Source organism: Papio anubis, chromosome 18, assembly GCF_008728515.1.
Source record: "Papio anubis isolate 15944 chromosome 18, Panubis1.0, whole genome shotgun sequence".
Taxonomy (NCBI): domain Eukaryota; kingdom Metazoa; phylum Chordata; class Mammalia; order Primates; family Cercopithecidae; genus Papio; species Papio anubis.
Window position 1 is genome coordinate 16,577,316 of NC_044993.1, and position 15,125 is coordinate 16,592,440.

Consider the following 15,125-nt stretch of genomic DNA (forward strand, 5'->3'; position numbering starts at 1 on the left):
CGATGACACTACTACTCTCATCAGCACTGCTGCAATGACTGTAGCTTGGTCAAAAAGACACAGTCAACAAATGGCTGAGCCAGGATTTTAACCCGGCTGCCTCTCTAAAAAAGAGAGAGGAGTTGGAGATGGTTCTGAGGAGTATGCATTGTTAAAGATGAGTCTCATCTTGGGGGCCCACTCCTATCCTGCAATTCAAGTCATGGCCACAGTGTCCCAGGGCAAGGACCTCTTGGCTTTACAGATCTTCCACTGCAGGACTGACAGCAACACCTTCCTGTTGCATAACTCCGGAGCACTATGTTGAAAGATGAAAATAAAAACGAGCAGCTCTTCACCTCTTCCTGCTAAAACCTTTCTGGTTACATACTTTGAAAGTCAGACCCATTAGAGAGGGTCTGACCCATTTCTTCACTATTCTTAGGGTTCTTTGCCTAAGCTCTACAAGACACACACACTTCTTATCTCCACTAAAGGTGCATTAGAAACATTTGCTACTTTGTCATTTGAATTCCCAGGAAGGCAGGACAAACCCAGTGTGCTTGGGTTGGCAGGCGAGCTGCCTTCTGGGAGGCAGCCCATGACTGGAGGCTCAGGGGAGACTCGGGAGAAGAGCAAGTTGGGGAGTGGTACCTTGCTGTAATTAAGAGCGCCAGCACCTCTTCTCCAATGCCCTCCACGTCCACGACCAGCGCGAGCTCGTATTTCTGCACAGTGTTGGAGCATAAGGTCACCTGGAAAGAAAAAGGTGGCAAGTTGCTCTTCTAAAAAGCACGTTCTGTCTACGGGGAGTGGGGGGCGGGTTTCTAAAAAGCACGTTCTCTCTACAGGGGGGAGAGGAGCCCCTGGAGGACTACGCTGATCGGTGTGGTTTCTAAGTGCTTTATGGATACATAGCATTTTACATTTTTAGTTGAACAAGTTACATTGTGGGGTCAGGACATGCTAGGTGTTTTCAAATGCCAGGGTAGAAACCAAATGGCTTTTAGTACAATGGCTTTGCTCATTTCTGAGGAGGTTTTGTCAAAGAAGCCACATACCTGCATCGTTCATAAGCATGAATGATGAGCAATATCAAGCCAACTTTAATTACTGCAATTTAAATTGTTCCCCACTTCTGGGCTATATGAATTATGAAAATGTAATATACTCGTAAAACACTATAGCACAAGTTCTCTTACAGTAAAATAAGTGGCAATAACCATGTCAGTTCCAGGAAATGGTGGAAGAAATCAGTTAGTCTGCTTTACCAAAATCTTGCCCCCACCATCCCACATTCTTTATTACAGCAGAAAATAGAAAGTCCCAAAGAAGGGTCTATTTGAGGACAATAGAATGTGGTCAAAACATAAACAGATTTCAGAACTCATTGGTACTTAGATTCCAATTCTAGCAAGTTGGAGTTAAGTAGTAATGAATTGCACAGACAATTCATTTAAGAAGTTTAGCAGTTGCTAGGGGAGATTGAGGGTCAAGGGAGGCTGTTGAGGGGCTCAGAACATTTTACCCTGTGTTTTTATTTGCTGCTGTGAAGCTGTACATTTAGGCTTTCAGAAGCCTTGTTACGATTTTTAATTGCTTCCAAATTATATGTACTGGAAGAGATAGTTGCAAGTCTAGAAAACAGCTTCTGGCATGGGTTAAGGCTTTTCTATCTATAAATTATGTATCTGGTACTAATTAAAATGTTTTCAGTTGCAGAGGGAATCACTGGATGCTTTAAATTTGAATCCACAAAGACCTGGCTGAGATGCAGATCAGGAGGAAAACTGGAGCTTGGAGAAAGCTTTTCCAAATATAAAGGAAAAATAAAGTGAAGATGAAGTCATCGATTTGGAAAGAAACAGAGAATCCTAGTGTGACTGTAACCCCCTGTTTATGTATCTGGGCTGTGGCTAGAAGGAAGAACAAGTGATTTTGGCAGAAGGCTGATAGCAAGACGCTACGTCTTTTAAAATCTTCCTGAGAGACCTGGGAAGCAACAACAACAACAACAACAACAACAACAAACAACAACAGCAAAAGAAAAGAGGGAAGACAGTTAAGGGTGAAATAATTCCACTGGTGGCACTGTGAGGCCATAACCAAGGCAAAGCACTATCCTGATTGCAGACAAAACATGGAAGGACGAGTGTTCCTCAGTATAAGGAAGCCGAATTCTCATGGCTTTTCCTGCGGAACTCAAGATAAGGCACTGTTAGTGATATCACATCCACATCCACCATGAATGAAGTCCAGATTCAGATTACAAAGCTGAATAAACCGGATATCATCTTTGGCATAACAGTGGGCATGTATTGGTATCTAAAGGATCTGAGTCTGAAGGAAAGATAAACCTAAGTATCAATAAGTTCTGAAATCTGTTTATATTATTACCAATGGGTGTACTGTCTGGATAGCAGTGGCTTCACTAGAAATACCTAGAATCCACTCCTCTGGTGAAGGCAGTACATCTAGATTAAGGTAAAGCCACTGGCACAGTGCCCATTGCTTTGCCCAATGTATTTGTGTCTCGTTTATTTCCTTATAGGCTCACTTTTCCCTGTAAATTGACAGGCATCCCCTCCTGCTGACACTGGACAGCAGGAGGGGATGAGGGCCCAGTGGCTATTTTGAAGGCTCAGCTGCTTGGCTGTGTGTGCAGGAAGGCTATGCACTTTACCCTGATAGCAGCAAATCCCTGGGGGCGAATGGTGCCACAGTCAGGAGTGACGGTGAATTCTTTAGGTTTCATTGAGGATATTTCTTCCTTGGTCCAAGACGGTCTTTTGTAGTCTGCATTCTGCTCGCAATATGAAATGCTTTTACGGCCAAGGCCATCACCAGGGACACGCAGTTTGAAAGTCATGGGGACCAAAGAGGTATTATTGAGAGAACATATCAAGGTATGAGGAAACCCTGGAAAATAAAATATGATGTGAGAAATAAAAGCCCCCCAACACTTCCCTTGACCCTCAATGTCCCCTAGTGACTGCTAAGCTTCTTGAATGAACTGTCTGTGCAATTCATTGCTACTTAACTCTAACTCACCCTAAATATTATTTTTATTGTTTCATTCCATCAATAAACACATTTTCATTCATTAACATATCTATTCTTTTATTTATGCATTCACTCAATGAATATTTACTATGCATTTACTATGTGGGAGGTTAAACACCAGTTACAAAACAAGCCCCTTGATTGCCACCCAGGCCCTTCTGGGGAGGCAGCCTCTGTTAGTAGTTTGCTGAGTAGTCTTGCAGAAGTATATTTTGCATTTATTTCTTACATAAAAATATATAGTTTTGCATGGAATCATGCTTGCTCTTTTTATTTGCCAGTGTGTGAAAGAAAAAGCCTGCATGGTTTTGCCTGCTGGGTGACCCAGAGCTTGCCAAGACATGATAGAGTGTGTCCTGGACCTGACTGGGGATCACGCTCGTAGGGCTGATGACACAGTAACAAAAAATAGCCTTTCCCAGGAAAGACTTTACGAACTGCTTCAGAGCCAGCCAGAGACTAACACCTGGCTTTTACCTCTCTTAGACAAAGCTGCTTTGTCATCATATTCACCTTCGTTCCATGAGGCTCCTCTCTTGAGAGATGTGGATCTTCCTTGCTTGGCAAGCATACACTAAGCTCTGATTTTTTTTCTTTTCTTTTCTTTTTTGTTTTTTTTGAGATAGAGTCTTGCTCTGTCGCCCAGGCTGGAGTGTAGTGGTACAATCTTAACTCACTGCAACCTCCACCTCCAAGGTTCAAGTGATTCTCCTGCCTTAGCCTCCTGAGTAGCTGGCATTACAGGTGTGTGCCACCATGCACCACCATGTCCATCTAATTTTTGTATTTTTAGTAGAGACGGGGTTTCACCATGTTGGCCAGGTTGGTCTTGAACTCTTGACCTCAGGTGATCCACCTGCCTTAGCCTCCCAAACTGCTGGGATTATAGGCGTGAGCCACAGTGTCCAGCCACTAAGCTCTGATTTTTGATTCCCAAGGTAGCTATTGAATCTGATACTACTTGCAGAACAAGAATAATAATCTATAGACACAGGAGAACAAAAATGCGTATTTCTACTGGATGGAAATGCTACTCTTCTACCTTGAACTCTGCTGTAATAAAATGTACTTGGTCTCTTGGAGTAATGACTGTTGCTGTCAGGGGTATTTTGAGTTGATCTACTTCTGCGTCATGTCTCAGTTTTTGTCCACACATTAGGCCATTGGAGGAAACACATTCATGTATCCTTTGTGATAACACTCCTGCCAACCTACTTGGAAGATATCTTTCATGGAAAAAGAACTGTGAGATTGAATGCACTTGAAGGGTTATTCTTGGAAATTCCAGAGGAATTGCTTGAAAGTCAGTTTCACAATCATGCTACATGTGACTTTCCTCAACTTACCAAATAACTCTTGAAACTGTAGATGGCTTACCTTATTTGATCTGACCATTTGTGAGTTAGATGTTCTGTGAATGTGGAGCATATTACGGAAAGTGGGTTCTGTAAAGATTCACGTGGGTCTTCCAAACCATTGCCCAGACTGCTTCCTTAAAGCCAGAACTTTTTCACAGAATAAAGCCAATTATGACCTTCTAGTTACAACAATTTCTTGTACTAGTACCTATAATATCCCATATTGCTTGTCAAGAAGCCTAAATGAAGGGGATGCTGATTTGTTAAAGACTGAAGGTCATTAATAAGAATGTTACTTCTAGGTTTCTAGTTGCAACCAATCCTAATACTATTCTATCTACAGTTCCACCTGAATGCAAGTACTTTACAGTTGTAGACCTCTATGCTCCCTTTTTCAGTGTCTAGTAAATAAAAAGTCAATATTTATCTGCCTTCTCCACAAATAATTAACAACATAATTGCACGGAATGTCTCAAGGATTCACAGAGGCACCTGATCTTTCTCCCAATACTTGTATAATGATTTAAAACACAACATTCTCAGGAGGTTCAATTCTCCTTCAAGATGCTTACTTTCACCTGACCTAAAAAGCCCTGAAGAAGACCAGCAGAAACTAGCAGTGGAAGATTACAAGGCTGTAAAGGAAAAATTACAGTTCTTTAAAAATATGATGTATTATTCGGAATATGACCTTTCTACTAAAGAATGGACCCTATCTAATGAGAGTATTAAATTGATTCATCAACATGCAGGACTAAACACTAAATTATAATTGAGAGACTTTGGGGGATTCATGGAATATTTTAGACAATGGATTTTTAATTTTTCTAGTAGAGTAAAAATCTCCACAAAGCAAAGGGAACTGTGTTGGCAGATCATTATGCAAATCAGGTGGCATTTTTGTCATTGTCCATAGAAATAATTCAGAATATGGGAGATCAATAAGCACATATATCCAACTCATTTTAGACATATAAAATTTAGCCTCAGATTTAGAAAACAAACATTGCCTAAAATTGGGAACCTCTGTTCATTCCAATGGTCTCTGGAATACCAACTATGTCCCCAAATCTAAGATGGTCTTTGACAAAAATGTTTTACCTATGGTAAAATAGAAGAGATGAAATAATCTCTGAATAAGAATCAATGGGGAAATTTCTCCTCTGCAGCTGGGGATGTGGCTGGCTCCTGCCTCACATCCTGCTACCATATCCAGAAACATTGTACAAGTGGGATGTGGGTCTCTGGAATATACGTGGACTGGGCCCAAATCACAAAGTTCAGAATACATGCTTGTAATTGTAAATTCTTTGGATGGGTTTGAGCCTTTCTGTACAGAAAGATCACTGCTATGACTGTGACTAATAAATTGTAGACTATAATTTTCCCACCTGGGGAATGCCACCTTACACTACAAGAGTTAAAAAGAATTTTATAGTGTGTTAGCCCTTTGATAAAAATTTCACAATCCACAATCTTTGGGAAATGTAAAGCATAAAAATAGTATTACTGATCTTAAGTTGGCCCAGTTCTCTGAGGTTCTCATCATTCCTTGATGAAGAATTTTACCTTTAGCTCTGATGGCCATCGGATCTGATTAGCTCCCTCTGTAACTCATAGACTATTCACTTTATGAAATAATAACTAGAAGATCCATGTGATTACAAGTATTTCATCAATTTGAGTCAACCTTGCTTCATGCAGACATAACAAAATATTGTGAGAACCAGCTCATCTCTAAGTTTAAGAAGACTTCGCTACAATCTCACCCTCAGAAGTCCTCCCCTCTTTCTACCTGAAGAATGAGTACCCTGAAAAATATACCAATGAAGGTCTTCTTCAGAGCCTTCTAACAACTGACCTTGCAGTTAAATTACGAAGTGGATATCTGAGGAAAAAGATGCCCATAGAAGCTAAATTATTGACTGAAAACATGTTGAAAAATACTCTCACTGGAGATCTCAAATAGAGGTTTTCTAAAAAAACAGAAAAAACCTTCAGAAGCAGATGACCTTCAGAAATAGACTGCTATTTCAAGTCCCTTAGAACAAGCAGACTTTACCCACAGTAGATAGCTTCTGCTCAAGACTGATGGGATGAGATTTTGTTAGATGCCTGACGTTACTGATTCTCACACTCTCCCTTGTGCACTTGTGTTTTTATCATTTTGCCTTATTACTCCTTGTTTCCTATCTTAAGGTTATACAATTTTGATTCACCCTGTGATGTCTCCCTTACTGTTATCGACAACTTGTTTTGGGCATGTTTTGTTCACACCTACTATGATCTCTTCTGTCAACCTTTCTAAGATCATTCTGTGATCATTACAATCCGGTTTTGCTCCCGACTCCCTACTTCACACCCTCCTAAGGTCAACTTAGATATTTCTCTTTGAGCTACATACTGCCAGTTTATATCAGTGCCACAGAAGAGACACTGGTAATGCATCTTTTGATGCTTTATCTGAACAACTCTGTCCCCAAATCCCAGATAGGTTATCATATTTTGTAATAACTTCTCTGTCCACATTATTCAATGGCCAAGTTCAATAAATACTTGGAAGTTTTCAAACTCCTTATTTTCATTCAACACATCCTTGTACCTCCTGAAAAATAGTGGGTTTGCAGATATTTACCTAGGCCTTTAGTGTATCAGCTAGCATGCCAGTTGTCATTTGGTCCATTTTTTCTTTGACCCATCCAAGGATTCATCTGTGCCTCAATGTTCCTTCAAGGACAATCACCACCCAATTCTATTATCTGACTCTCTCATGCTACTGCAGCTGTAGTCAACAGAACTAATTACTGGGTATGTCATCCAACATCCAATCCTACCATCAAAAATCTTTATAGCCATAGAAATTTCAGAAACCAACATATAGTACTATTTATCCACCACCCATTTATCACATCATCATCAATTCCAGCAGACCCTGATGCAAAATCTGTTATCTTTACCACCAAGCAAATGAATGCCACATCTCCAACCCTAATCTATAACAGACTTCTTTTTAGGACTGGAATTAATGCCAATACAGGGATAATACTGTCAACTTTAGTTAGCTTCAAGTATTCCCCAGCACTATATTAGCCTCTGCAAACCTTTTTTAACCCCACCCAATATGTCTGTCATTCTGAAACAACTAAAATATTCCTCCAATTCTTGGCTTACTTCTGGAACGATCAGTCTCACTTTTGCATCAGGAACTATACACATCCCTATTAGTGTTTCATTCCTGAGCTAATAACAAGCTTATGCTCATCTGTCTCATTAACGCCTTCCTACTTGCACATGTGGGGTAATAATTAGAAAGCTTCAAATGTGGCCAGGCATGGTGGCTCATACCTGTAATCCCAGCACTTGGGAGGCAGAGGCAGGTGGATCACCTGAGGTCAGCAGTTTGAGACCAGCCTGGCCAACATAGTAAAACCCCGTCTCTACTAAGAATATAAAAAAAATTAGCCAGGTGTGGTGGTAGGCACCTGTAATCCCAGCACTTGGGAGGCTGAGGCAGGAGAATTGCTTGCTTGGGAGGTGGAGATTGCAGTGAGCCAACATGGTGCCACTGCACTCCAGCCTGGGCAACAGAATGAGACTCTGTCGAAAGAAAGAAAAGAAAAGAAAAGAAAAGAGAAGAGAAGAGAAGAGAAGAAAAGAAAGAAGGAAAGAAGGAAAGAAGGAAAGAAAGGAAGGAAGGAAGGACGAAGGAAGGAAGGAAGGAAGGAAGGAAGGAAGGAAGGAAGGAAGGAAGGAAGGAAGGAAAGAAAGAAAGTTAGTTTCAAAGTTTCAAAGTTTCAAATGCCTCTCCACATCCTCCAGTGCCACCATGCTTCTTTGTGTCTGATTGATGAGAGACCAATCCACCTGGGGAAATAATGGTACTTTGTTGGAGTCATGAGGTTTCAACTGTGGGGGTCATATAATTGGAAATTGTCACAAAATTGTCCCTCACTTTGGTTGATGCATTGCAAACTCCAGAAGCAAAGCAAAGTAGCCTAAATCCACTGACCCATGTGGTTTTGAAAACCAGATTGCCTTAGATTTCCTGTTGGCAAGCCCAAAAGGTATGTTATTGCTGACATTTCCTGCCACAATACAGAGAAGATTAAAGAATTTATAGCATTCATAGCTAAACTAAAAGAAAATATAACTTAGGTTTTGAAGGTGGATTAAGTTGGTTTTTGAGATAAGTTTCCATGTCTCAGGTTTGGGGAATCTTGGGGGACATGGTTCTGCAGTGTCTTCTGGCCTCTTGTATAGCTGCTATATCATCAAATGGTTCAATAAGATATTATACAACAAAAGAAAAGTAAATTGTTTCTAATTTTCAGCTTAGCTAATTACCAAAACTTACCAAAACCAGCTAGGAGGAACAACTGTTGATTTTTATTTCTATAGCTCAAGGAAACTATGGATAAATTACCCAATGATAATCTTTCCTTTGTCCTAATAAAGGAGGCCCAAATAGAAGATGGTTAAGAGAAAAACCTATCTAACCTTGGAGCATGCGTACCTGGTTTTGTGTGACCCAGAGCTCCCTAACATCAAAAATCCCATTCTAGATCTGATGGAGAATAATATTATCAGTGTCATTGTTTTGAAAATGAATAAGAGCCTTTCAATTGACACATAGGTTATTCTTTAAATGGACACACAGGTTATTCTCTTATTTGGCATACAGCATATAGGAAAAGGAGGCGATGATATGAGAGTTCTGGCAAACAGGAAGACGAAGTGGAAAGGCTACTCCTTTTGTCTCAGTGGAGTGTGGGAAGGGGAAGAATAACAGAGAGGCCAGATGTGTACATCATGGCGTCTGCCTTACAGGCCAGAATCTCAGGGATAGGGTGGCTAAATAGGTTGAGGGGATGCTGGAAGCAAAGGGTCTTCTGCCTAGCTCTCTAGTTGGGAATCTCAGAGCGGACCACTTCACAGAACATCCTCATACCTGCCTGGGGCAGCTAACTCAGGATAAAAATGGTATGCTTAGGTCAAAAGGGAATCTTAGTACTCAAGTATCTCTCAGTTCCTGTGTGGCTGGAGAAGGACCCAGGCATTACACATGGATACATGGCACCCTTCCTCCCACGCATGGTTCTGGAAGGTAGTTGGGTTGAGAACAGTGAACTTGCCATGGGTCTACAACAGGGCTGCCATAGCAAGAGGCCAGACAACCATACCTCAATGGCTCTGAAGGGAAAGGAGAGTTTAGCCCAACACTGTCCAGTGGAAATACAATGCAAAACACAAATAGGTGACATTAATTTTAACAACATAGTGTATTTAACCCAACATGTCAGAAATATCATTTCAACATGTAATCAATAGTATTTTACTCTTACAGCACATCTCAGTGTGCTCAGTAGCTTCATGGGGGAGGCACAGGTCTAGCTCTAGGGAAGATGGAGTCAGTGGAAGCCAAGTCAGTGCTGGCTCTGATGGAGCCAAAAGGACAAGTCATCAGTGTTCCCGCAATACCTCAGTGGAAATGGGCGCCACAGGTAAGTGGTTAGCTAGATGAGGCACCCACAGGCCAGTGTCTCAGTGCTCCCCAACTCCTGCCATGCTTGCTTGGTAGAGTGGGAACACATGAGAAATACTAGTTGGATTATAAAAAATATTTATATTTTCTTCACAAAAAACATCTAAGATGATTGAGATTAAGCATCTTTTAATATGTCTTTCATAGACCTTCTATTCTGTTTATACACTTACCGATTTATACATGTCTATTCATCTATTTTGCCAATTTTTCTATTGGATAATTTCACTTTTCCTCATGGATTAGCAGGAGTTAGTTTCACATATTCTGAAGGTTCATGTATTCTGATTTTAATACTTTGCCTATTATTTATGTTGCAAGCATTGTCTTTTTACTGTATTCCTGAAATCTTTTGTTTGGAAATTTGCTTAATGCTAGGGCACCACACTTACCAATCTTTTTCTTTATGGCTTTTGCATTGGGCATCTTGTTTAAGACCTTCACACTTGCTAGTATATAAACATAACTACCTATATTTTCTCCTGATATTTTAAAAAGTTTGTTTTTCACAGTTAGCTGTGTAATAGAGCTGAGATTTTTTTCTGTGAAAGATCTGAGGTAAAAGTCTAACTTTTCTATTATTTCCCATTGATAACCAATTGTTTCTCCGCCTTTTACGAAGCAGCTCACGCCTCCACTGATCTGAAATTTCACAATGAGCATGTGTGAATTCCCCTGTAGTCATGGCTTTGTTTCTATTAGTCTATTTGCCTATGCTTTACAGTACATTTTAATATCTGATAAAGTCCACAGTCATTGGTCTTTGTTTCAAAAATTTATTGGCTCTTTCCGTGAATTTTTCCCCAGGGAATTAGCCAATTATCTTCTTCCTGTAGTGTCTGCACATTTATTGTTAGGTTATTATATAGTTTTATATTCTTAAATGACATTTTTCTATTATATTTTCTAGTTAATCATTGCTGATGTATTTAAAAATCTACTTTTTAATAATATTTTGCTTGAATACCTTGCTAAACTCTTATTAGTTCTAATGCCCTGTCAGTTAATTACCACAGTTTTTCTAGGTAGAAAATAATACATTCTATAAACTATGATAGTTTTGTTTTTTTCTTTTCAACTACTTATCTTTTATTTCCTTTTATTTTCTTATCACAATGGCTTGGACCTCCAGGACAATGTTATATGATAGCTTGAGAATAGTTTTTTGATTTTGTTTTTTTGCGTCTGAAAATGAATGAGAATGCTTTCAACATTTAATTGTAATATCCCAGTCCCCAGAAGTGTCTAGAACATAGATAAATTAATATTACTAAATGTACGTTACTACATGAACAAAGGTCCCCATCAAATACATTTTCCCACTATAGGTTTTTTCTATTTTTCATTCATCATATTACGGAATTTCCCTCCTACTCCTAGTTTTCTAAGAATTTTTATTTCTAATTATGAATGAGTGTTGGATTCTGTGGAATATTTTTCTCAGCATGAACTGAGATGATATAAATTGTGGTAAATTACATGAATGGATTTCCTGTTATTAAACCATTTTGCATTTCTGGGATAAATTCTACTTGGTCATGATGTAATTTTAAAAATGTATCTCTATGCATGTGATTTGCTAATGCTTTAAAATCAATGTTCATAAGAGAGATGGGTCTATATTTTTCTTTTCTTGTGTTGTTTTACTGTGAATTTATTTGTCTCCTAAAATGAGTTAATAACTTTCTACATTTTTCTGTGATGTGAGATACATCTATTTCTTCACCATTTGGTAGAATACACTTGTAAAGCTGTTTGACCTAGTGTCTTTTCTTCAGGGCTGGATACTTGACTTCTTTTTCAGTATATTCTATGATTATTTTTCTATTCAGGGTCTACTCCTTATGGTAATTTTAATAACATATATTTCCCCCCAACTCATCCATTTCTCCTATTTTTAAAGCATTCTCTTATCTGTTTTTACTGCCTTAAATATCTGCAATTGTATTTCTTTCCTGGTTCCTACCGAGAGTTATGAAGGTTTTTTTGTTGTTGTTGTTGTTTTGTTTTTTAGAGACAGGGTCTTGCTCTTTTGCCTAGGCTAGAGTGCAGTAGTGCAATCACAGCTCACTGCAGCCTCCAACTCCTGGGCTCAAGAGATCCTCCTGCTTCAGCCTCTTAGGTAGCTGGGACCACAGGTATGTACAACTACACTCAGCTGATTGCCTTTTTTTTTTTTTTTTTTTTTTCTTGGTAGAGATGGGGTCTTGCTATGTTGCCTGGGCTGGTCTTGAACTCCTGGGCCTCCCAAAGTGCCAGGATTATAGATGTGAGCCACTACGCCTGGCTGATGTTGCCCAGATTTACTAAGTTACGCCAAAATTGCTGGTTATCTCCCACTATCCTTTTCCGTCTTCAGGAAGTACTGAAATCCCTAAGCTTTGGTTGTGAATGTGGCCAACCAGAGTGAGGCTGTATTTCCTAGCCTTATGTGCAGCTTGGTTGTGGCCACACAAATAAGTACTCACCAATGGGATATAACCGTATATGGTGTATACAACTTCTAGGAAGTGTCCTTAAAAGAAAGGGGCATACCCTTTTCCTGTCTCTTCCTCCTTTCTGCTGGCTGGAATGTGAGTATGACGGCTAAGGTTAGAACAGAAATCTTGACCAAGACATAGAAGCTACATGCCACCTATGGTGGAGCCACAGAATTGAAGGAGCACCCAGCTGCACACCATAAGGATAAATGTTTTTCTTCAGTTTAGAAATTCTCAGCCGCCATCTCTTCAAATATTGCTCTTTGGCCATTTTCATTCTTTCTCCATCTAGAATTTCTATTAGATACAAGTTAAAACTTTTAAACTTAGAACCTGTATCTATTATACACAAGTTAGTTAGAACTTTTAAATCTTATTTTCCATGTCCCTTTATTTCCCTTTCATATAGTCTAACTCTTTTGCTTTCAGTGCTACATTCTGGATGAATTTCTCAACATTAGTTACTTGTCAATATATAAGTTTTATGCCTGTCAGTGTTTGGGGAGCTCAAGTGGAAGGGACAGGTAGGGCATGGAGGAGTCTCACAATTTATGATGCTGACTTGTACTTAATTCCTTGGTATCAATACAATACTCCTACTCTCAGCTACACCTGGTGTCCAGCAATCCATAAGTCCTTTGGCTCACCCACTTCATGTATAAATGTCTAGTCTTATGCCAGTGTGGGAGAGGCATAGTTGCCAAGCTGTGTAGAATGAGGGTAGGTAATGGATGGGGATTGAACAGCCGCATCTAGGATCTAACACTCAGGCCGCATCTAAGGATCATGCAAAAGGAACATATCAAATGTCCAAAATAAATGTATTTATTTTTAAATTACAGAACTACCATAAAAACTCTTTAGCTAGTGAGGATAATTTCTTATAAACAAAATCTGTCCCATAGGTATATTTAAGAGAGTGACTACACTTTGTCAAATATATATTACTTTGAGTATCTTTACCAATTATTTTTTATCTTATCACAACGTGGCTTCTGCTGCCACCAGTTAAAACTGTAACTTGAAATCACTAGTGACCTCTACTACTGAACGTGGAGCACATTAAATGAAGTGATTCATGTTAGAAGTAGCCCCATTTATAAAAATCAATGCCTGCACTTTAAAAGCCCTGTGTTTGTGATGTATTTATGGCCATTGGCACTCACTGGAAACTGTAGATACTTCAAAGCAGAAGAGCATTTTGAGGAAATCAGTGGCATCTTGGGGATAGGCTTCTCCTTTGCCATATTCTACTGAAATGTACTATATTAGGGGCCTTGATGTTTTCTAAGGGTCTGACTTCTAGATAAGAGTTTCAGATATTCTTGGAGCTCAATAGTGGGCTTACCACTGATATATAGCATTTACATTAACATTTCAGAGCTGAACAACAGAGTAGATTCCAAACAATGAATCAGTATGAGATTTCTTGGCGGTCACTGACTTGGGATGGTTGTGTGGACTCTGTTTCCTTACACAGGGCAATCAGACATAGGGCACGTGTTCTGAACGTCCTTGTGCTGGACTTTGTATTCCAGGGCCGTGGAACGGGGTCCTTTGTAAACCTTCCTCCTTCCATGTAGAGAAAAGGAATCCTATTCAATTTCTAATTTAAAATGGAAAATTACTCACCAAAGGAAACATCACCAAAGTGCAGAGCCGGAACATTAAAATGGAAGGTAGGTCCAATGACACAGCCTCTGGAAGGAGGAATACAAGGTGGGGGAGAAGGAGAGAACCCAGTGAATCAGAGGCACAATCAAGAAGTGGGACAAGGATAAGTACAAAAACCATAGCTTGACATTATGTCAATTACAGTATCCAGGATTTAAAGAAATGATGACATGATGGTCTATCACAGTGGTTCTTAAAATTATCTTTCATGATTCAAACCATGGGTTTTGACAAACAATGCTGTGGTTAACTTATTGTCTTATTTCTACCAATGAATAGGTGAGAGGCAGAGCAGATGGATCATCAAACAAGGGCACAAAATGTTGTTATTTTGAATGAGACACACATCATGTAAAGTTATTAATGTGTTGAGAAATAAAAATTATAGGTCTAATCATGTAATACACATCAAAGACTATCACCGATACTAGTAATCCCTGTCCATGCTGTCATATAAACTGCTCCAATTCCACTCCTACCGCTGTGACATTCCTACCACTGTGACATTCACTCACTGTGATGCTGGCCAGCCACTTTATCTCTATCAGCTTCTGTTTCTCTTCCTCATGTATAAAAGAGAGGACTGGACTAGGTGACATTGAATGACTCTTTACTGTAAATGTTGGTCTATTTCTCTCTCACTGCAAGTCTTCATGATCTTGGAGAGATGCTCTAGCTTAAAATAAATAATAGAGAGATTCTATGACTTCTAGCTTAGAAGGTATGGTAGGTAGAATAATGGCTTCCAGAGATATCTATGTCCTAATTCCCAGAACCTATGAATATATTAGGTTACATGGCAAAGAGGAATTAAGGTAGCAGGTGGAATTAGGGTTGCTACTTAATTGAATTTAAGATGGGGAGATTATCCTGTCTTATCCTGGTAGGCCCATTGTAATCACAAGGGTGATTTTAAAACTAGAGGACAGAGACAACAGAGGAGGTCAGAGTGCTGCAATCTCAGAACTCAACCTGGCTTTGAACACAGAAGAAGGAAACCATGCATCCAGGAATGTGAGCAGCCTCAGA

At 39.5% G+C, this 15,125-nt stretch overlaps 1 protein-coding gene across 4 annotated transcripts in view; it reads right to left on the reverse strand.

Annotated features, from left to right (window-relative positions):
- Positions 1–15,125, reverse strand: part of HYDIN (HYDIN axonemal central pair apparatus protein) — a 415,044-nt gene that overhangs the window by 253,583 nt on the left and 146,336 nt on the right. For all 4 annotated transcript variants that reach the window (XR_004179730.1, XM_021932150.2, XM_021932149.2 and 1 more), the window contains exons 13-15: positions 14,055–14,122; positions 2,663–2,898; positions 634–734 (exon numbers count right to left, since the gene is read on the reverse strand). Coding sequence is in view for 3 of the 4 variants with exons in the window: in XM_021932150.2 (XP_021787842.2) it covers positions 634–734; positions 2,663–2,898; positions 14,055–14,122 (405 nt within the window). In the remaining variant the exon portion in view is untranslated. The remainder of the gene's footprint in view (positions 1–633; positions 735–2,662; positions 2,899–14,054; positions 14,123–15,125) is intronic.